The sequence below is a fragment of the Heteronotia binoei genome, chromosome 8 (assembly GCF_032191835.1).
Source record: "Heteronotia binoei isolate CCM8104 ecotype False Entrance Well chromosome 8, APGP_CSIRO_Hbin_v1, whole genome shotgun sequence".
NCBI classification, from domain to species: Eukaryota; Metazoa; Chordata; class Lepidosauria; order Squamata; family Gekkonidae; genus Heteronotia; species Heteronotia binoei.
Genome location: NC_083230.1, coordinates 1,697,554 through 1,720,625, shown reverse-complemented (window position 1 = coordinate 1,720,625; position 23,072 = coordinate 1,697,554). Strand labels below are relative to the sequence as shown.

The following is a 23,072-nucleotide window of genomic DNA, read 5'->3' as shown; positions in this document are numbered from 1 at the left end:
TGGAGGAGTGGGGAATCAAACCCAGTTCTCCCAGATAAGAGTCCACACACTTAACCACCATGCCAAACTAATAGAAATAAAGTGCACAATTGTATCATCCCAAAAACATTGCCCCCACCCTGGTCCCTGGAAAAATTGTCTTCCACAAAACTAGTCCCTGGTGCCAAAAAGATTGGGGACCACTGTCTTCAGGCATTTAAAACAGACAGAGAGAGAGAGAGAGTGCAGTGGGAAAAGTGAGAAAAAAGTCCCACTGGATTTAGCAGGATTTACTTCTGTATTATTCCCCCTTATCTTGGGGGAGGGGAGAGAGCTCATCAAAGTTTAATGGAACAGAGCTAGAAAAATAACTTATCTTCTCTAGGAATCCAGATTACCTGACTTTAACCCATCATTTCACTGAAAAATCAGCCAGTGTTATTTTCCTGTAAGAAAGTAGTTGCTGGAATCTCAAGACAGCCAAAAAGTTAAATCCAGATATTATGGATTCCTAGAGAAGACACTGGTTGTTGTGGAAGGCTCAATGGTAGAGTATCTGCTTTTCATGGAAAAGGTTCCCAGCTTTAAGAATATTGCTGCCTATGGGCCCGCTTGCAGGAGTGATCCCATCAACCTTACCTGTGTTCATGAGGTATTGTGGAATTCCATGCCTGACACTGGACACCACTTTTTGTGACTGATATAGTTCCTTTATAAGCTGCTCCTTTACCAATGATGCAATTTCTAACATAGTCTGTTGGAGATGGTTAGCAAACAGAGAAAAATTAATCACATGCACTTTTTTCTGTTATGTTTATGAGAAAAAATCAAAACATTTTTCTTCGTTATGTCGTCTTGAGGTAATTCAAAACACAACATTTTGAGGAACAAGCTCCTAACTGTGCAAGTAATTCTATGCCTCCGGGGGGGGGTGGCTTTTAGCTTCTGTTTTGGAAGAATAGCTTCCAAAATTAAATGTCAAAAATAAATAAAGAGCTGAGCTCTTTCTGAAAGAGATGGGGGGGGGGCTAACCTGGAGACAGATAAAGGTCCAGGCCTCCTCACTGGCATAGCACAGGAAGTGGCATCATCATATCATTGACAGTCATTCTTGTATTCATAGTGGACTAATGGACTATTAATGGTTCCTAGGGGGGCATTTTATTAATGGATATTGGCATACAGTTTGGCAGTCCTTGTTTATGTACACTGTTTCAGTGTCTGTACCTTTAAATGTTTCTGCTAAGCATCTATGAGCACCTCCTGGTTGCATGAGCTGTTGCCACCAGCTCTGAGTGATTTTTGTAAATGTTCTATGTTATTTCTTGAAAATTTATTGGACTAAAATTATAGTTAAACATCTTTAAAATGATGATGGTTTTTCCTCAGTGGGATATCTCTATATTGGCACCCACCTGGAGACTAGCAATCCTACAGTCAAAGTCTAAGCAACTTACCTTTGTTTTCATAGAGTTCAAAAGTGTTGTCTTGTTTGTGTCGCACTCCATTTTCTAGGCTGGTAAAGGATAGCCAATGGCAGCGTTTGTCAATTTTATCAAATGCAAAAGCCCTGCACAGAAAGCAAGACAAATTATAATAAGTCCCTAGATGGTGACCACTAGTTTGCATGCGAAGAAAACAACCTCAGGTGCTTGTGCATGTGCTTCTTCTTTAGTGGATAGTGCTATCAATTCACAGCCAACTTATGATGACCCCTTAGGGTTTTCAAGACAAGAGAGGAACTGAAGTGGTTTGCCATTGCTTTCCTCTGTATATCAACCCTGGACTTCCTTAGTGGCTTCTCATCCAAATAATAATGACGGCTGACCCTGCTTAGCTTCTCAGGAGATCAGGCAAGCCTGGGCTATCTAGAGAGCCGGTTTGGTGTAGTGGTTAAGTGCGTGGACTCTTATCTGGGAGAACCAGGTTTGATTCCCCACTCCTCCACTTGCAGCTGCTTCAGACCAACATGGATATCCACCTTGATCTAAATGTCAAACTGTTAACTACTCTGAACTCAACTTTCTCATACAGAATGACCTGAGTTCTCAGCATTCACTACTCCTACCCAGAGCTAACATGTAGGGTTGCCAGGTCCAATTTAGGAAATATCTGGGGATGTTGAGGATGGTGCAGGAGATTTTGCGGGTGGTACCGGGAGACTTTCGCATTCCAAATAAACAAACTAATAAATAAATAAATAAATACAGCCATGAAGTTCCCCTGAATACAGTCTTTATTTCCTAGTTCAGGGGTGTCAAACACACGGCCTGCGGGCCGGATCAGGCCCACAGAGGGCTCCAATCAGGTCCTCCAGCAACTGGCTGTCGTCTGCTTCACTTTCCATATCATGTTTTTTTCAGTCGCCATTTTGTGTTTCTCCCCCGATAAGCCAGGCAGCAAAGCAGCCTTTCCCTCTCTCCCCTCCCTTTTTCCCAAAGGGAGGAGGAAGGAGCAGCCTCAGTCAATGAGGGAGCTTGGCTCTATAGCTCTGCTGGGTGATTAAGTTTGCCAGGCTCAATTAATCACCCTGCAGAGCTACTGAGACAAGCCTCTCTTCCTTCTAATTAATGTAGGCTTGCCAATCCCCACGTCCCAGCAGGGGTTCTTCCACTTTCCCGGTCTCCTTCACACCCCCAGTCAGCTGGCCGGCGGGGGGAAGCCCTGCCCCCAAAGCCACCATGTGATATTTTTTCCCCTCTGGAGGCTCCAGTCTCCGATTGGAAAGGCTTCCTCTTGGGATGGGGTGTCTGTGTTACTTGCAAGAAGTTGGCTGCAACTCATGAGTAAAGAGGCCAAGCACTCACTTCAGAGTCACCAGAAAAAGGGGTGGGGGCAGAGGGAAGGAACGTCTGCTGAGCACTTCATTATTCCCTATGTGGAGATCAATTCTCATAGGGTATAATGGGGAATTGATCTGAGGTTTCGGGGGCTATGGGGAAGCTGGTTTTTGAGATAGAGACACCACATTTTCAGTATAGCATTTAGTGCCTCTCCCCAAAGTACCTCCCAAGTTTCAAAACGATTGGACCAGGGGGTCCAATTCTATGAGCCCCAAAAGAAGGTGCCCCTATCCTTCATTATTTCCTATGGAAGGAAGGCATTTAAAAAGGTGTGCTGTCCCTTTAAATGTGATGGCCAGAACTCCCTTGGAGTTCATTTATGCTTGTCACACCCTTGTTCCTGGCTCCACCTCCAATGTCTCCTGGCTCCACCCCCAAAGTCTCCTGGCTCCGTCACCAAAGTACCCAGATATTTCTTGAATTGGACTTGGCAATCCTAAATTAATGGCTGAGGCTCCTCCCCCTCCTTGTGCACCTGGGAAGGAAAGAAAGAGCCAGAGCTTCCTTTGCATTGTCTCCACCATCAGAAGAGCTACAAAGAGCACTTTTAAGACTAGCAACGTTTTAGTGAAGGTATGAACTTATTGCCTTGCTACAGAGAGAGAGAGTTTTGTTGGGCTTATTTTGGGTGTAACTGGGTTCCCCTCCATTTTTTTTTTTTTTTACTGTATTCATGTCCTCCAGTCTTTCTCAATAGGAAAGCATGTGAACTATTTAGAAGAGAAATATCAGCATTAGTCTGAGAGTGTGTTCCACTCCAGGTTTACCCAGCAAATTTTCCTTAATTTTTCTTTCACATTTTCCTTTGATTGGGGATCTTGACTTTCCAGATAGTAGGCTGACACTCAACGGGTCTCGGTAAAAGTCGGATCTACATGGATCTTCATGAATTCATATGATTTTTACATTGAAATGAAATAAAACCAGTATTATTCTGTAGATCCTGTCTTAGACTATAGACAGGACTACAAAAATCAGGCCACCCCAAGATCACCAGCCAATCACATATCATGTCCATAGGCAGATTTTGAACCACAGAAATCATGGATCCACGGCTTTGTGGCTCTGCCAGGGACCAAAAACTTGGTTATGAACCACAGATCCTCATGGATACCCATGGTTTCTGCTTTGGATCCCCACAAGCCCTCCATCCAAAAACCTTTTTTGAACCACGGATCCTCATGGATCCACGTGATTTCTGCTTTGGATCCCCCGAACCTCACTATTCAATCACATATCATGTCCATGGGTAGTGCTTGCACCACAGAAATCATGGATCCACGGCTTCGTGGCAGCGCCAAGGACCAAAAACTTGGTTTTGAACCACGGATCCTCATGGATCCACATGATTTCTACTTTGGATCCCCCGAAGCCCTCCATCCAATCACATATCATGTCCATGGACAGAGTTGCACCCCAGAAATCATGGATCCACACCTTCATGGCAGCACCAGGGACCAGAAACCTGGTTTTGGACCACGGATCCTTATGGATCCACATGATTTCTGCTTCAGATCCTCCGAAGCTCACCATCCAGTCACATATCATGGGCAGAGTTGGCACCCCAGAAATCGTGGATCCACGGCTTCGTGGTAGCGCCAGGGACCAAAAATTTGGTTTTGAACCACAGAACCTAATGGATCACCTCCTGTGGCAGTGAATTCCACATGTTAATCACCCTTTGGGTGAAGAAATACTTTCTTTTATCCGTTCTAACATGACTGCTCAGCAATTTCATCGAATGCCCACGAGTTCTTGTATTGTGAGAAAGGGAGAAAAGTACTTCTTTCTCTACCTCATGGATCCACATGATTTTTGCCTTGGATCCCGCCAAGATCACCATCCAGTCAGATATCATGTCCATGGGCAGAGTTTGCACCACAGAAATCATGGATCCACGGCTTCGTGGCAGCGCCAGGGACCAAAACCTTGGTTTTGGACCACGGATCCTCATGGATCCACATGATTTCTGCTTCGGATCCCCCCAAGATCACCATCCAGTCACATATCACGTCCATGGGCAGAGTTTGCACCCCAGAAATCTTGGATCTACAGGTTCGTGGCAGCGCCAGGGACCAAAAACTTGGTTTTGGACCACAGATCCTCATGGATCCCTATGATTCCTGCTTCGGATCCCCTGAAGCTCACCATATAATCACATATCATGTCCATGGGCAGAGTTTGCACCACAGAAATCATGGATCCTCGGCTTCGTGGCAGTGCCAAAGACCAAAAACCTGGTTTCAGACCACAGATCTTAATAGATCTTTCTGTTCTTGCTTCGGATCACCCCAAGGTCCCGCTGGAGTCATATATTATGTCAGTGGCCACAACTTATATCCTAAAACCATGGATCCACAGCTTTTTGGTGATACCTTGCGGCAAAATCTGGTCCTGTACCATGGATCCTAATAGATTTTTCTGTTTGTGCTTCATATTATCCCTAGCTCCTTCTCAAGTAATATATCATGACGATGGCCACAACTTATATCCCATTACCATGGATCCACAGTTTTTTGGTGACACCGTGGAGCAAAAAATGGTCCTGCACCATGGAACCACATGAATCCTCATGGTTTTTGCTCGGGGTCATCCGAACGTCAATATCAAATCACGTATCATGTCCATGGGTAGAGTCTGCACCACAGAAGTTATGGGTTCGTGGCAACTCCATGGAGCAAGAACAGAGTTCCAGACCATAGATTCTCATGGATCCTCAGAATGTCAAAGAATGAATTTTCGAAACTTTGTGCGTGAGCACCACAAACTCAACATCTAATCGCTTATCACATCACTGGGTACTGTTTATGGCACGGAAGTTTACTCAATCATCTCCACACCACCATGTTACAAAATCGTATATCTAAAGAACAGATCTCTCATAGATTCATACTTATGATTGGACCCTCTGAAATGCAACATCGAATCACATTTCATAGCAGGGTCCACAAACTGTGGCACAAAAACACCATTTTGTGACACCAACTTTATAAAGAAACTAGTAGAAACATGGATCATCATGTAGCATGTCAGTGAATGCTCAACCCACTCAGTTCTGTGAGTTCTGCTGGCTGTGGCTCTTTGGGCTCAAAAAAGGGGTAAGGAAGAAGAATGAAGCTCATTCTCCCTTTTCATGATGTTACCAATCCAAAGTTGGCCCCTTTGGTGATTTCTCAACACGGAGCCCACAGCTCCCATCCTGCTGAAAATCTCTGCAGCAATCTTGTGTTCCATGGTCTTCTTTCACCCTTTCTTTTGCGATGCTAGAATACAGGTTTTCCTTGGTCATCTTATAACAGGATTAATTAGGGTTGCCAAATTGAATTCAAGAAATATCTGGGGACTTTGGGGGTGGAGCCAGAATAAATTGGGGGTGGAGCCAGGACCAAGGGTGTGAAAAGCATGATTGAACTCCAAAGGGAGTTCTGGCCATCCCATTTAAAGGGACTGCACATGTTTCAAATGCCCTCCATTCATTCCATTCAAGGATTGGGGCACCTTCTTTTGAGGTTCATAGAACTGGACCCCCTAGTCTAATCCTTTTGAAACTTGGTGGGTATTTTGGGAAGAGGCATTGGATGTCTCTGCCCCAAGACACAGCCCCCGCAGAGCCCCAGTTAGCCATGGATGAATTTTCCATTATACCCTATGGGAATCGGTCTCCATAGGGAATAATGGAGGGTCCAGCAGACACTACCCTCCCAACCCCCCTGCTTTCTGATGACCCTGAAGTGGGGAAAGGACATCCAAACATTACTTTCCCCAATCATTACTTTCCCGGTATTGAAGTCAGACTGTAATTTCCTGGATCTCCTCTGGAACCCTTTTTAAAGATGGGGGTGACATTTGCTACCTTCCAGTCCTCAGGAACAAAGGCAGATTTCAATGAAAGATTACAGATTTTTGTCAAAAGATCCACAAGTTCAACTTTGAGTTCTTTCAGAACTCTCAGATGTATGCCATCCGGACCTGGTGACTTATTAGTTTTTAATTCGTCCTTCCGTTGTAGGACCTCCTCTTTTGTCACCTCAATCTGACTCAGGTCTTTCAACACCCCTTCCAAAATTAGTGGTTCAAGCAAGTCACCATACAGTCAGTTCACGATCAGGAAGACAGACCTCTTAGCTGCTAAAACTAAACCAAGCTTTCAAACACCACTACTTATGAGCATACAACATGCACATGAACCAGAGTTGCATTCTCTGTTAGGTCATGTTGGTTAGGGTTAGGCCTATCCTTTTTCAATACTAAAAGCAAATTAAACCACTGCTTACTTGCAAGTGAACAAAAGTCCTTTACTTCTGCTACATCGCTTGGCACACTGTTCAGTGGTGTTTAGCAGCTTCGTCTTCACTCTCAGTGTCTTGTCTGTCCTCAGTAACATCATGTCTGCTGTCTTTCTGTAGTCATGAAGAACATTCCTTTTCCCCTTGCCTTCTGTAGAAGGAACCAACAAGAAATGAATGGATTCATTTATCCAAATAAGAGGAAATTGATATCATCAGAGGTTGGACTTGTAAGCAAGTTATAATGGATAATGTGAAAGTGCTGCTTCCCCTTTGCAAACTTTCAGTAAGTAAGATGAGGAGGTGGAAAGGTACTGTGGCAGCAAAGCAAGTATATTCTAGAGTATACTGTACGTACTGTTGTTTCATGGAAGGTCTGCAAAGCACATAAAACTTACTTGCAGTAAATGGGTAGGCAGCTTCCTCTGATGAAAGACACCACCATTAATGGGACACATCCACAGGAATCACCCCAATATGTTTAGAATTAGTAACTCTACTAATTGATTGTTATTCGTCCTGAGCCCATTACATGGAGGGTGGGATATAAATCTAATGAAATGAATGAATGAACGAACGAACGAACGAACGAACGAACGAATGAATGAATATTAAACAGAGGCTGAGGATCAAGCAGAAGGCATGAGTTAGAGATACCGGGAGAAGAAACAACAAACAAAAGACAGGTAGAGGAGCAGTGAATGAGGAAGAAATCATGACGGAAGATGTGGTTTTTTGACCATTTTTATAGGGGACTTTAAGCTTTCAGGCTACCATCCTAAGGACACTGGCCTAGGACTGAATCCCACTATATAACAGCTGACTTACTTCCAAGTAGACCTGCTTGATTTGATCCTTGGTGTCTCATCCTGTATATAGGATATGTTGAGAAATCCAAGGGCAAACTCAAATCTCAGCTCTGAAGTTTTAACCTACAGTGTGGAGCTACTACTCTTTTGAGTCTGGTGTCCTGATTTTTGGAACAGACAGGTAAATTAAGCATGTGAAAGTGACATCATCATGTTTTGCATTGCCCCATCCTGCAGGCAATGATATAGAAATAGGGCAGCAAACAGTCAATAGCATGGCAGGATACATTTGCCAAGGCAGTACAAGGAAAAAGGGACAGTTCCAGGTCTCTTGGGAAATCTGTTGATTAGGACAATAAAGCCATTGGTTTTACAAACTCATGTGTAATTCTTGATTTCAGAGCTGAAATTAATTTGGCTAGGAAACCAGAAGTTTGAATTTTTTTTTCAACAAATGTTGGTGTGGTTTTTGTTTTGTTTTTTAATGTTGGGAAAGTATTGAATATAGAAAGCTGACACAATGGTTACTCAAATGCAAGACTAGTTTCTTCACAGATATAGCCAATAATATTTTTGTGTATATATAACATTTTAAGGCAGTCATCTTATATAGGATCAACTTTCTCTTGAGTACATATAAATAAAACTAAATAAATAAATGAAGTTAAAATGCAAAATTTGAAAAGCTTATTCAAAAAGAAATTCCAAGATTTAGCAATATAGTTATAGCAATATCCAAAGAAGCTTACAGATATTTCCACATGACCAAACTGTCCTTTGGTTCACAGGGCAATTTTAAGAACAGTAAACTCCATTTAAAAGATCTGAATGAGATTCTGAGTAGACCTATTTAGTATCACCCTCTTAGGTGACAATCCTAATAATGTTTTCCTGAGAATGAACCATGATGAATAAAATGGGACTTACTTCCAAGTAAACCTCCTTAGAATTGCTCCACGTTGCACATTTTGGAGTTGAGCCAGGGGTCCACACTGGAGACCAACAGGAAAGGGGTGAAACCGCAGATATGAGGATACAAACAAGTGAGACTTGGAGGTCCTGATTACAAAACCCCGAGTAGTATCAATTCATCTCTCACTTCTAAGTCAGGAGATGGGATATTTATTTGGCCAATGAATGTAATCAGAGTGTCAAAAGCGAAGATCGATGTGGCCAATCGGTAAGTTGGCCTTTGTTTACAGAAAGGTATAAATATCTATGACTATGGAGAAGATGGCAGAAGGAAAACAGAGGAAGGGTGAAACATTGTTTTCCTTCCCACATTAATGTGAAAATAATAAAAGACCTGCAGATTCATCTCTTTACACCTCTGTTGCTGAGTCTCTTGATTGGAAGAAAAGAAGACTCTGCCAGGTTCAACAGGACTGCAGCTCTTCTATTTTGGCGGGCTCCCGTCATCAGCTCTGGTGGTGTTGGGGCGCCCCCCCCCCCCCGTTGAGGATCAGGATGATTTGGAACGACAGACTCGGGCTAGGTGGCCAGTTTTTCCACACTGATGGCATATGGCGTCTTGGAAGTTGCTCGTGGGACTCACCACAGCTGGCACAGGTCCGGGGATCTTGTGGACCACAAGGTAGTATTGGAGTCGTTTCACCCATGTCTCCCAGAGCACAGGGTGAGAGGAGTCGAACTCAGGCAGCGTTCCTGGAGCTGTAGCCATGTCAGCCGGTGATGGCAATGCAATGTGCGGAGCATGTGGAGCAGAGAGCAGCAATGCGCGGTGCGGTGACAGTGGCTGGGACTCACTCAACAGGATCCCATCCTCGTCACCGCTGTAAAATAGTGAGTTCGATGCATGGAGAGATGCAGTTGCAGTGATCAAAGCTCTTTATTGCAATACAGCATGGCAACGGTTAAACTAAAAAGACTGCTGAATGGGCCAATGGGGCCAACTATATACAGTCCAAAGTTCCTGCGCTAGGACACCATTGGGTCATTTGAACCAGCAGGGGGCCAGTGACTGGACCAGGGAAGCAGGGATTTGGATTCTGCTACCCATAGTTCCCAAGACCCCAAAGCTCAGTCTTAAAGGCTCCAATGAGCCTGGCAGGAACTCCCAGATAAACGAAACATGAAGTCACACATACACAATGTCCTTAAGATACATTATCACTCCCCTTGTAATATAGGACAGATTGAGCCACAGCAATCAAGAGGCCAAGCTCAACCTTATTTTCTTCTAGAAACCCCTACTGATGCTAAAAGCTACAGCAGAAAGATGTTTTTGGCACATTATAGTCAAACCAAAAAGAGGGAGGAGGAGGAAAACAGGAAATTAAGAGAGCAGATAGGCTTGCCAATCCCTAGGTCCCAGCGGGGGTTCTTCCGCTTTCCCAGGCTCCTTCCCGCCCCCAGTCAGCTGGCTGGCGGGGGGAAGCCCTGCCCCCAGAGGCCCATGTGCCTTTCCACCTCCGGAGGCTTCAGGCTCTGACTGAAAGGCTTCCTCTTGGGATGGTGTGTCTGTCTTACTTTGAAGAAGTTGGCAGCAACTCATGAGTAGAAAGGCCAATCCCTCGCTTCAGATTCGCCAGAAACCGGCGGGTGGGGGTGGGGTGGGAAGGAAATGTCTGCTGAGCACTTTATTATTCCCTATGTGGAGATCGATTCTCATAGGGTATAATAGGGAATTGATCTGGAGGTTTTGGGGGCCCTAGGGGAGTTGTTTATTGAGGTAGAGGCAAATTTTCAGTATAGTATTTTCAGTATACTATTTTCAGTCTTTCCAGTATAGTATTTAATGCCTCTCCCCAAAGTACCCCCCAAGTTTCAAAACGATTGGACCAGGGGGTCCAATTCTGTGAGCCCCAAAAGAAGGTGCCCCTATCCTTCATTATTTCCTATGGAAGGAAGACATTTAAAAAGGTGTGCTATCCCTTTAAATGTGATGGCCAGAACTCCCTTGGAGTTCAATTATGCTTGTCACACCCTTGTTCCTGGCTCCACCCCCAAAGTCCCTCGATATTTCTTGAATTGTACTTGGCAACCCTAAGAGCAGAAGACTAAAGCTTGCAATTTTAATCATGCATCTTCACATTTTGTAAAGACCAATTCAATAAACTAAGCAGTGATAATATCATGAACACTTCAACTTTCATTAAGCTTCACTTCATCAGTCATGGTTGCTGAAAACATTTTTGACAATGTGACTATTCTGGCTCTTGAGTGAGCAACACACATTTTTAAGATGTGCTTTGAATTTTTAGGCTCACTGTTGCTATCACTTGCCCCATATTTACCTGGAAGGAAGTCCCAGCAATCCCACCAAAACTTACTCTTGAGTTAACTTGGACTCAGTTTAAGGTTCTCAGACACCACAAGCCTGTTCTTCGCTCCCATCCTCCCGAAGGCTCAGCACAGAAGGAAGATGCCGATGGAAGGAAAGGGGGAGGGCAGAACTGCAGATGCAGGAGGAGATAAGACAATCCCACCCTCCTTCAAGGTGGGGTAACTATTTCTGTCCAGGTTTAATGGGGAGGAAAATGGGTTGGAGGTTTCTCTGAAATGTCATGCCAGGTCATGCCATGTGTGCACCCCAAGCCAACTTCCCATTGGCCAATGATTTCATCCAGAGGGGTCCCACCTTGTATGCTTGGCCACCCTCCCCAAAAGACTCCAAAAGCGAAAGGAGGTGAGAAAACAGACAGGCACCATGTTTACCACCACCACCACCACACACACACACACTACTCCCAGTGGAAGAAGGGCTCCTTGGCGCAAAGCAGGAAGGCACCTCAGATTGGCTTCCCTGCCCGAGCCACCCCTCCTTCTCTCCTCCTACTGCCACCACCACTGCACATGCTAGCGAGCACCTCTGTCACTGCTCTGTCTCCCCACACTCAGTTCTCCCCATTTTGTTAACTGACTTCACTGACTCATGTTGAGGGTGCCCAATTTGGCACCCCTGAGGATTGGCACCCTAGGCAACCACCTATTTTGCCTAGTGGCAGGGCTGGCCACTGCAAAGGGCAGCTCTAGAAATCACTGGAAGCTCCATGGGCTCACCATAGAGTTTCTGGTAATTCTTGGAGCTACCATGTGACATTTCTGGGTTGTACTCAGAAGTGATGTATTGATGTTAGTAACATTGCTTTTCCCCTACTGCTCAAAACAGTAGCAAGAGATGGAGCTTGCCACTGGACAAGCCCAGTTTCAAAAGAAGACTTAGACATAACACGCAGGTCTGATATTTAAACTGAAAGGAATGTGGTGCTGTGCAGGGCTTTTTTTGCAGAAAAAGCCCAGCAGGAACTCATTTGCATATTAGGCCATGCTCCCTGTCATCAGCATTGTTTTGCACAGGGATTTTTTTGTAGAAAAAGTCCAAGAGTAATTCATTTGCATATTAGGTTGCATTCTGACACCAGGCCGGCTGGAACTGTGTTTCTGTGCGTTCCTGCTTTAAAAAAAAAACAACAACAACCCAACAACCTGGTGCTGTAATAAGCATTTTGGCAGGAATGGATTGAGCATGTAATTTGTTATAAATAATTCTCCTGGTGTGGTGGCAATTCTAACCATCCTGATTCATTCGGGCTCAGTGAGACTGTATGGCACAAGCCTTTGGCTTGTCAAACTATCAATCAAGAGTACTTACGTGCCATTGGTTGAGTCTACTCCTCCCCCACCCAAGTGGCTGTTGCCAGCCAGCAAAGCTGATTCTGTCAGTAAAATGCAATCAACCTAAGTTCTAACAGTTACTGTGGGAATACACTATTGGCCCATCACACATTGGTCACCCACCTCTGACCTCCCATTGGCTGACTCCCTTGCCCCGCCTCTTGTAGGCCCAAGAATGAACACACTGCCAAAAGCAGTCCTACCTCAGAGACTGCCACATCTCCAGCTGTTTTCTGTCAGCCAGCCTCAGAAAGGGCTGCAGAGCATCTGGCACCACCTCAGAGGGCATGGCTGTCCCACTTTGACTGTCTTTCACTCCCTCTCTCCCTCCTCCCCTCAGCCTCACTCCAAGATGGTTGCCTGAGAAGGAAATAGGAATGTCTCACAGGGTTGTTGTGCAAATCAAAGAGGGGAGAGAAATGAGGAGAATGATGTCAGCTGCTTTGGTTCCCCACCCCCACCAACTGTGAAGAAAGACTGTCCTTTTCCTATCTAGAGGCTGCAGGGTTGCCAACTCCGGGTTAGGAAATACCAGATGGCAGACATTACCTCCCATTGAGGTGTGTCTAGGGGAAATAATCCCTTCACTTGGGTGGATGTGAAGACAGCAAGGCTGGAGGGGGCACTTGCCCAGAGGCCTTTAGTGGTACCTTTCCAGGTTGGTGGGAAATTCCTAAGGTATCACTACAGGCCTCTTAGGGAGAGGCCTTTCCTCCTGAGGAACGACTGTTTCCAATCTCCAGATAAGTCATACAACAACACAAAAAACTGTGGAAAATAATGAATAAATCATGAAAATTACTTCAAAAATATAATTAATTAATTTTTAAACACTACAACATCACATATTATTGCATATTATCAAGGATTCATGACTACAAGGTATAAAGTGCAGAGAATAAAATTTCAAAAGTGTTTGCAGTTAATCATGTCCATTGCTGACTTAAGACGCTTGAAAACTATTCACCCGACTCCACGGGACAAATAAAGTGCTAGTGTCAACCGTGTTGCAAATGCAGATAGTTTATTAAAATCCTAAAATCCTGGGCTAAGTCTCTTCTATCCCTCCTATAATCTACTGCCTCTGTTGAATTACATTTAATTCTCAGCATCTGACTATAAGGCAGACTCCTCCGTAAGTGTAAAGGGTGAAAGGAGCGATAGTGGAGAAAAGAACTCCAGTCTGAAGGCATACTGCCAGTTGATTTGTGAATGTCTTATACACCGTTAATCTAGAAATGGCAGTTCAAACCTATCACTTTTGCCTGTAAACTTAATTGTGGTGTGTATCCCATTCATCCACTCCAACAGTGGAACAACCACTTGTTGATTTTTTACAATTAAGAATAAATCATCAATAAACCTAAAATATATTAGGACTTTGTAAAAAAAAAGAATTCCTGGAATTGCAAATGTAATGTTTCTCAAGACCAGTCATAAATAAGTTGGCAACAGAAGGAGCCAGACTGCTCCCCATGGCTACCCCATGGATTTGTAGATAAAAATCCTCATCAAACCTAATTTTTTTTTCAAAAATTATGTCCACCAGTTCCATTAAGAAATATGTTGCAGGGGTTTGATCGTATCTATCCAGCCCAAGTGGTAATTAAGGCTATTAATAAAGCTGACTCCATAGCCAGAACATGTCTCTTTCAGAACCCTGAGGATAGGCGGGAAGAACAATCGACTTGTGCTTTTGACTATATTCCCCTTTCTTCTAAAATTCGATCTATTATAAATAAACATTGGCATCTGTTGAGTGATGTGCCAGGGTGTAGCAATAGACCATACATAGGACTTCGAAGAACACAATGTATAAGAGATTTGATTGTGCACTCAGACATCAGAAAAAATCATCAAAACAATAGTGAACCTGCAGTTGTACATTTTTCATGTGGCAGGTGCAAAAGTTGAGACATGTCAGTTCCTGTTTGTCACGGAACGTGGTGTACGCGATTCTGTGTGGCTGTCCAAGAATTTACATAGGCAATACTATTAGACAAATAAGAGTCCGGATCCTGGAGCACCAGTCTCGGGTTTGTCTCAAAAACATGGAGGCTCCTTTCATGGAACAATATGTATCTGAAAACCATACTGATAGGGACATGAGGTTTTGTGTTCTATATAAATATCAAGGGACTAACAAAACTCAAAGTGAAATCCAAAGGATATTACTCAGGGAAGAAGCTGCCCTGATCTTTAAAAGGAATGAGTTAGAACCCATAGGTTTAAATTCTTGCTTCTTATAATTTATAATTATTTTGGTATTTAATTTTCAGTGATCACTAAAGTACATAATAATAAGGCTCGGGTTTCCAGTCCTTAGGTTTGAATGTTGCTTTAAAAAGTTTTTCCAGCTGTTTCCAGTTTGTAAAGATAAAGGTCAGATTGTGCGGGAAGATCCTTTGAGGTTTTCTCCAGAGCTAGTGTCACAGGAATATGGTATGCTGGGTGCTGGTGAGTTGTGATGCCCTGGATGATTCAGATAAATTGTATGTAGCGTAGAAATACATGTTAGAATGATGCATTGTGTTGGTTACAGATAAGTGGAAAACGTCTCTCAGATGAAGACACTTGAAACAGTATTACAGGCTTTACTGTTAGAGGCTGATGACTATCCACTATATATCAAACTTCTTTAAAGGATGAAAGTCTAAAGTAACGTCTTAAAATCAAAAACTTTTTTCTGAAAAACAAGAACTATCTGCATTTGCAACACAGATGACACTGGCACTTTATTTGTCCCGCGGAGTCGGGTGAATAGTCTTCAAGCGTCTTAAGTGGGCAATGGACATGATTAACTGCAAGCACTTTTGAAAGTTTATTTTCTGCACTTTATACCTTGTATTCATGAATTCTTGATAATATGCAATAATATGTGATGTTGTAGTGTTTAAAAATTAATTAATTATATTTTTGAAGTAATTTTCATGATTTATTTGTTATTTTCCACAGTTTTTTGTGTTGTTGTAGTAGTCGCTTTGTCCTGTGGAACTCTAGGCTTCTCTAATCTCCAGATGAGGGCTGGAGATCACTCAGTTCCTGCTGGGCCACTGCCCTAGAGGACTACAAGGGGCAGAAGCAAAGAGAGCCAAGCCTCAATAGCTTTGCCTGCACTGCTGGAGCTGTTTAGCTTAGACTTTTCAGTGCCAATGATTATCTACATCAACTCACCAGTGGCCTCTTCCAGCACCACTAGTGCCTATCAGTAGTGCAGGAGAAGGCAATAGGTAAGCCTCTCACACACTGCTGATGCTGCTGGTCAGCAGGCCCATAGCTATGGGGGGGCATGAGGAGCAAGGCTGCTCTATTTAACCCCCCTAGGGTCCCTTCGTTGGACCCAAGGAAAAGGGAGGGAGGGAGAGCACAAGAGAGAGAGTGCAAGACAGAGCAACAAGAGAGAGAGAGAGCAGAGTGACAGTGAGAGAGAGAGAGAGAGAGAGGCAGTGAGAGGTAGAGCGAGACAGCAACAATGTGGGCAGAGCAAGAGTGAGAAAGCAACAGTTGGGGGGGGAGCAAGAGAGAGCATGAGAGAGAGTGAGAGAGCAACAGCAAGAGAGCATGCACAAGAGAGAGCCTGGGATCAGAATTGCTGCATAGTCCACAGGAGAAGACATACTGTAAAATAACTACCCGCTCCACCCCCTCATCTCATTTTAAATTTATTAAGGAATCAAGCACACGAGAAGGGAACTCTCCCTCTCCCTCCCCCCTCTCATTTTTACCCCTCATTCCTAGGGCAGGCACCTTGGATCATCTCCTTTTGTGTATGTTTCCTTTCCTTTCCCTCCTTTTTATGGGTGAGGGAGCTGTGGCCAGGAGGACGGGCCGCTGGAGGGAAGAAGCAGCCAAGCCCCACACTCCCCCCCACCACCAAATTTTTAATCTCCAGGCTTCTCCACCCAAAATTTTCTGGCTACGTGGCCAGATGTGCACAAGGAGTACTGGCTCCTACGGTAGTGTTTTGTAGAGCCACAGCTGCCACCCTCGTGTTACACAAGAGCAGGTAATAATACCTCAATAGCCAGACACCGGAATATTACCATGTCACAATTCACAACTAAACAAACTACTTGCTTCACAAATCTTGCAATATTATTTATATTTATATATTATTAAATGGTTAACAATAATAAGGCTAGTAATTTAATTCAGTTCACAAACAATAATTGAAATAATAAAGTTCACAAGTCAAGTGGTTAAAGTCCAGCTGTCTATGAGAAGACTTCACAGAATTGCTAGTAGTTCAGCCAGACCAAAGTTCAATAGGGAAGTGACAACTTGCTTCCTAGGTAAATTAGCATGTTTCAACAGACAGTCTTCTTCTAGTCACAATTTCTATATGGAACTACTGCTCACAGCTTCATACAACATTCAGTTTTCCACAGGTTACTCCTGGCAGTATAGTTCTGGAAACCCCAGTCCCAAACAGGAGTATTGCCGTGTAACATCCCCCAGTGCAATTATATCTCTTCCAGGTGACATCATCATACCCGGGGATGTTGCATGGCAATGTTCTGGTTTTTGGGCAAACTCTATGGTTTGGATGCAAAAAACCATAGAGTTTTGCCCCAAAACCAGTGTCACACACTATATTGCCAATATGATGAAGTCACTTCCATATGACATCACTGCATCGAGGACGTTGCATGTGACATCACACCCATCCCCAGAATGCCCCTCTAATCCCCGCCCTCCTGTGATGGTAACAGCAAGCCAAGTGATTTGTTTTGTTATATTTGGTTTGTGTCAGGGTTATATGGGGAGCCCACGTGGAATCTTTGTCCAGGGTCCCCCAGTGGGTCTCAGCAGCGCAGGGATTTGTTACTTTAGTTAACAGCTTTTCATTATGATCTTTCAAGAACAGAAGCAGAGTTCACTTTCACAGCACAACTATGCAAACATGTTAATCTACAAACAACTTGGAGAGTTCAGTGTCAGCAAGATATCATGTTACTGCACATGAAATGTACACTCTGGCTTCTGTTGCAAGATTTCCTTCCTTCCTTCCTCTAAAGCTGTTGTCCCAGTAATAAACCAAAGGGTGTCAGAATCAATCAGATTACAACAGGTTTCCTAGAAGAAGAAGAAAAGTGAAATCCACTCCTCCTCCTATGGGCAGGGCAGTTTCAATATCAGCACCCACTGAGTGAGTGGGGCTGCCAGCTCTGACAATTTTCAAGGATGAAACCTGGGAAGGGCAGGGTTTGGAGAGGCTTCAGCAGGGTCACCAAAGGATCTGCTTTCAGAACATCAAACATCTTACTCACTCTCCTCAACTAGTAGCATCAAGTTTCCTGATTTGAAGGGAGACCTCCTGCTCTGAACCTCCAGGTTCCTGCTGCTCTGCATGGAGCAGCAGAAGCAAGGTGGGGGAGGAAATCAGCACCACACCGATGCTAGGACATCACATCCCATGTAAACCCAGAAGTGATGGCAGGGTGATACTCTAGGATTCAGAACCCTATGGTGCATAGTCTATTGCACATGGTCACCTCCTCCAGGCACCATTCCTGATCAGTTTACAAACTCAGCAGCCTTGCAATGAACCATTCTTAATACAGTTTTACCCATTACCTTTTTTCCGGAAAAGGAGGTGCTGGAACACTCAAGAGGGAAATGAAGAAGAAACATATGGGTGCCCCCTTGGACTTTTACACATTTTTTTTGAGAATTTTGTTTCCTTGAAGAGATTCTGGAACTCCATTCTACCATGTTCCCCAGGGAGGGTGGGAAAGCCCTGGTTTTACTGGGGAGTTTTGGGTGAATCCTAGAGCATTGCCCTGATGTGGTGATTTCACTTCTAGGTTCATGCCAGAAGTGATGTTGCAGGATTGACATGATGCTGAACATCTGGACTCCACCCCCCACATCTCTCAACGGTTTCCAGATCTTGGATGGCAACCCTACTTTGAATCAGAAATGGGCACAGGACTAGTGTGCAGTGGAGAGCAACTAGTAATTCTTGAGACTTGGATAATCTGCTAAATTTACATAATATAATCCAAAACAACCTCAGCACTAATAAAATGGAGTTCTAGATCAGCTGATTTTAATGGAAATGAACCATGAAAAAGATTACCAAGGACTGTTGACTGCTTAGAACATTTTTGAAGCTGCTGTTTGTGTAATGTTATTTCTCTTTACTAGCAGTGTTCCTTTCTCTAAAACCCTAGTCATAGAAGCTAATTGGAAACAAAGCAAAGATTTTATCTGGAGCCTGGCTTTCTCCTTTAGAAGCATCTGCCTCCAATAGGGACCACCAAAGCACCTGGCTGCACCAGACAGACCAATTAAAATACAAGAATTTAAAAGCTTCAATATGAGGATAGAATCTGTGCTATAATAAGGATTAAGATAGACAATTGTCTTAATATATTAAATATAAAAAATTACATAGGAATCAAGACACAAGTTAAAATGGAACATCTTAAAGCTAAGAAGCAGTAAAACAAGTCTTATGGCTACTATAGCAGGCAGCACAGAACTTGGCAACGGCTTCAGAAATGAGCTGGTTTTCATCTGATAGCATGAGACTTTCTGATTGCAACAGCCCAGAATTTGCCTTTAGTATAGGTTCAATATATTTCATACAAGCCTCATTATACCAGGAACACCTAAGAAATATGTGCGAAATGGATTCAACTTCCTCTGAGCCACAGTAACAAAGCTTTTGCACAAAAGGGATCCCCTTGTACCTGCCCTTGAGAACCACTGAGGGAAGTGCTGAGCATCTGGCCAGAGTAAAAGCTTTTCTAAATGTATAGACATCTAAGTGATGGAGCTAATTTAAATATACAATCCGACATCTAATCTGCTCTGACGATCTAAAGGCTGGGTATTTGGCAATATCCGGCTGCCTCTCAAAGTTTTAAATTCTTTCTTTCACACTTTCCTTGCCTTGGTTCCAGTTCAGAGCCAGAATGATTTGGGGGCGGGGGGGGGGGGAACCGAGAAGATGTAATTTGCTAAGAACAGCTTTCAGCCAATTAGACTGAAAGTTGTCTGTAAGTACCATATGCACGAGACCATGTGGATGAAAGTTGACCCTAAGCCAGTATCTGAGTGAGTTCAGGGTGATACTGGCCGCCATCGTCAGCATGCCTGTTTCCAGACAAATGAAGGAAGCAGGCACACACTTAGGGACCTGCAACAAAACTTTTAGAAATTTGGACTGAACCCTTTCAAGCAGGCAAAAGTAGCTAGGGAGGGACCAAGAAAAGAGCCATAAATCATTTAAGGCAATACTTTTGCCTGATACAATTTTAGGGCTGCTGGAACAAACTTGAGCATGGCATTTGCAGTTCTCCCCCCTTAAGCGGCTGCAGACTTAATGTGGGCACAGATGGATCCTGTGCCCTGAAGAACCATACCTAGATATTTAAAACTGGCAACTTGCTGCCCATTAATGGACCACAATCTCATTTTTTGTCTATTTCCAAAAGCCATAATCTTTGTTTTTTGGTCATTTATCTCCAGTTGGTTTTCATGGCAAAATGATGCAAATTTGGAGAGTACTCTTCTCAGACTTACTGGGGTCCTGGCAAGCAGTACAGCATCATCCACATATAAAAAAATGGAAATATAACGGTGTTGTAATTTTGGTGGGTGTAACTCTACTGAGCTGAGGTGGCCCATGATGTCATTAATATAAAAATTGAACAGCAAAGGGGCTAACAAACAAGCTTGCCTGACTCCTTTGTAGGTATTAATCGACTCTGAAAGGCAATCCCTCCCATTGTATCTAACCTTTAGCTGAGAGTGATCATGAAGTTCTCAAATAAGTAAGAGGAGTCTTTTATCTATGGAAGATGCTTCAAATTTGGTCCATAACCACCACACTCTAGAAATGGAATCAAAGGCTGCTTTAAGATCAATGAAAGCAGCAAACAATGAGACATGAACCTTGGTGGCATATTTCCCAATTAAATGATGTAAGGTGAGGCAATGGTCAAGAGTGGAACTATGCTCTCTAAAGCCCGTCTGCTCTGGTGCAATCACATTTTTGAGGGTTAGCCAAGCAGAAAATTTATCTAAAAGATGTTTGGCATAGAGTTTACTACAGATGTTTATTAGGCTAATAGGACGGTAGTTGGAAGGTTGGTTTCCTCTGCCTTTCTTAAAGGGAGGCACCACAATAGCCGTCTTACAAGACGTTGGAATACGCCATGTAGAGTCGATGAAAGTAAACCAGGAAGCAAGGAAGGGTGCCCACCAATCCATGTTTTCTTTAAAATATTCTAGAGGAATGCCATCGGAGCCAGGTTCCTTACCTTTTTTTAGCTGATCAGTATGGGATTTGATTTCATTAGGGGTAACAGGAGGCCACTCTGCCAAACCCTCCGGTAGACAAAACCGGAAAGAAGGGGGCAGAGCTTTTTTGTAGAAAAAGTCCAGCAGGAACTCATTTGCATATTAGGCAACACCCCCTGACATCACCATTGTTTCACACAGCAATTTTTTGTAGATAAAGCCCAGCAAGATCTCATTTGCATATTAAGCCACACCCCTGGCGCCAAGCCAGCTGAAACCGTTCCTGTGCATTCCTGCTCAAAAAAAAGCCCTGGGAGGGGGTATCATTGTATAGAAAATGAAAAAAAAGGAGATCTACATATGGGGCCAAATCGGAGGGTCAAGATGCTGTGGAGCTGTTTGCATATTTGGAGTTATTAACTTCCAATACCTGAGTTGTTCTGCTTGGCTGACTGAATTAAATCTGACAAAAGCATTTTGTGCAGTTCTTCTTTTTCATAACAATTAACTGTTTATATATCTTTTTTGGGGAAAGGAATTTGTGTTGAATTTCTGTTCTTTGTTGATTGGAAGCTTTTTAAAGGGAATAATATATATTTAGGAGAGATTTTTTTTTTGCCCCCTGACATTCACTGTCAAACCATGGTTTAGATTCTTTACCAGAAGGTGGATTATGACATAAAATATTACTCAGCTCTTGAACAAAATTATTGTAAAATACAATTGGATCTATTGTTGAGTTAGGATTTTGACAAGCTACAATAAAATCTTGAGAGTGTGCAGTGAACCTGGCAGCCCCAACCTGCACCCTGCCTGGCCCCTTTCCTGAGAAATTCAAAGCAGTCTGATTTTATCAACCTACCAGCCCTATGAAATAAGTTCAAGTGAGACCTAGGTAGAGAACTTCATGGCTGAGCTAAGATTTTAACTTGGATCTCTCCTATCTGAGTCCAGTTTGCTATCTCCTACACCACCTTATTTCTTGCCCTCTTCCCCAGTCAAACTGCATGGAAAACAAAGTCCTTTCCAGATAGTGGCAATGCAGCACCCCAATAATCCTCTGTGCAGCAGAGCTGGACTTAAAATTTGGCCTGGTGGGGAACTGTCAAGGGCCACAGCTTGGCAGAGGACACTCCCCTGCCTGAAGACACTGGGTCTGTTTCCTACTTCCCAAGGCAGCAGAATAAGTAGCCAGAGCAAGAGATTTGGGCTCAGCCACCTTCTTCAAAGGCCTTGCCAGTTGTGGCAGCAAAACTATGAAATTCCCTCCTCAGGGAGTAGGGTTGTCAGATCCAAGTTGTGAAGTACCTGGACATTAGAGGGGTGGAGCTTGAAGAGAGCAAGGTTTGAGGAGGGGAGGTATTTCAGTGAGGTATAATGCCACAGAGTCCACCTTCCAAAGAGGCTATTTTCTCTAGGTGAACTGATCTCTTCCACTTGGAGATCACTTGTAATCCCAGAATGTTTCCAGCTGCCACCTGGAGGTTGGCAACTCTGTCAGGGAGACTCATCTCTCCCCCTCCCTTTGTCATTAGTCCTGCTCACATGTTGCAGTGAACTTAAATACTGAACATCCTATATGTACATATATACGTCTGTTTGTAAAAAAAGAGCCAATGCGAGTTCATTTTCGAATTTAAACCAGGGATTAGTACATAGCTTAAACCACAGGTTCAGCTGTACCTGCACCAAATGTAACATGAGAATTACTCACCACAAACATAAAGAAAAAAAATCAAATGCTCACTAACTGTAGGATTGCCAGGCACGGGTTTGCAAGCAGCAGGAGATGGGGGAGGTGATCAGCAACTCCGGCACAATTCACATCCATCACATCATACTGGGGATGATACTTTAGCATCCACCCAAAACTCTATGATTTAGCAAGGATCTGTAGGAAATGCTAAAGTGTCACCTTCTGATTCATGTCTGAAATAATATCATGTGGGGGGTGCTGATTGGTTCCCCCATTTTGCCAAGGAATTTCTTCTTGCCACTCAGCTGAATAATGGCAGGAGACAGCAGCAGGGTATGAGAGGTCTCCCACTCTACCAGGAGACCAGGAAATCCTAATGTTCACTGTAATTTCTGAACAGGGCACCAGGCAGTGAAGATTTATCTGTCTGGTATTCCCTTACTGACCCTCCTTCCTTTGCATCTTAATTGTGCATGTATTTCATTTCATTTCATTTCATTTCATTTCATTTCATTTCATTTCATTTCATTTCATGTGTTTTGTTTAACTAATTATTTTGTTTTTAATG

At 43.5% G+C, this 23,072-nt stretch overlaps 1 protein-coding gene across 1 annotated transcript in view; it reads right to left on the bottom strand.

Moving 5' to 3' along the window:
• Positions 1-23,072, bottom strand: part of HGF (hepatocyte growth factor) — a 187,275-nt gene that overhangs the window by 145,413 nt on the left and 18,790 nt on the right. The window contains exons 2-4 of the mRNA XM_060246022.1: positions 7,097-7,259; positions 1,437-1,549; positions 619-733 (exon numbers count right to left, since the gene is read on the bottom strand). Of these exons, the coding sequence (XP_060102005.1) occupies positions 619-733; positions 1,437-1,549; positions 7,097-7,259 (391 nt within the window). The remainder of the gene's footprint in view (positions 1-618; positions 734-1,436; positions 1,550-7,096; positions 7,260-23,072) is intronic.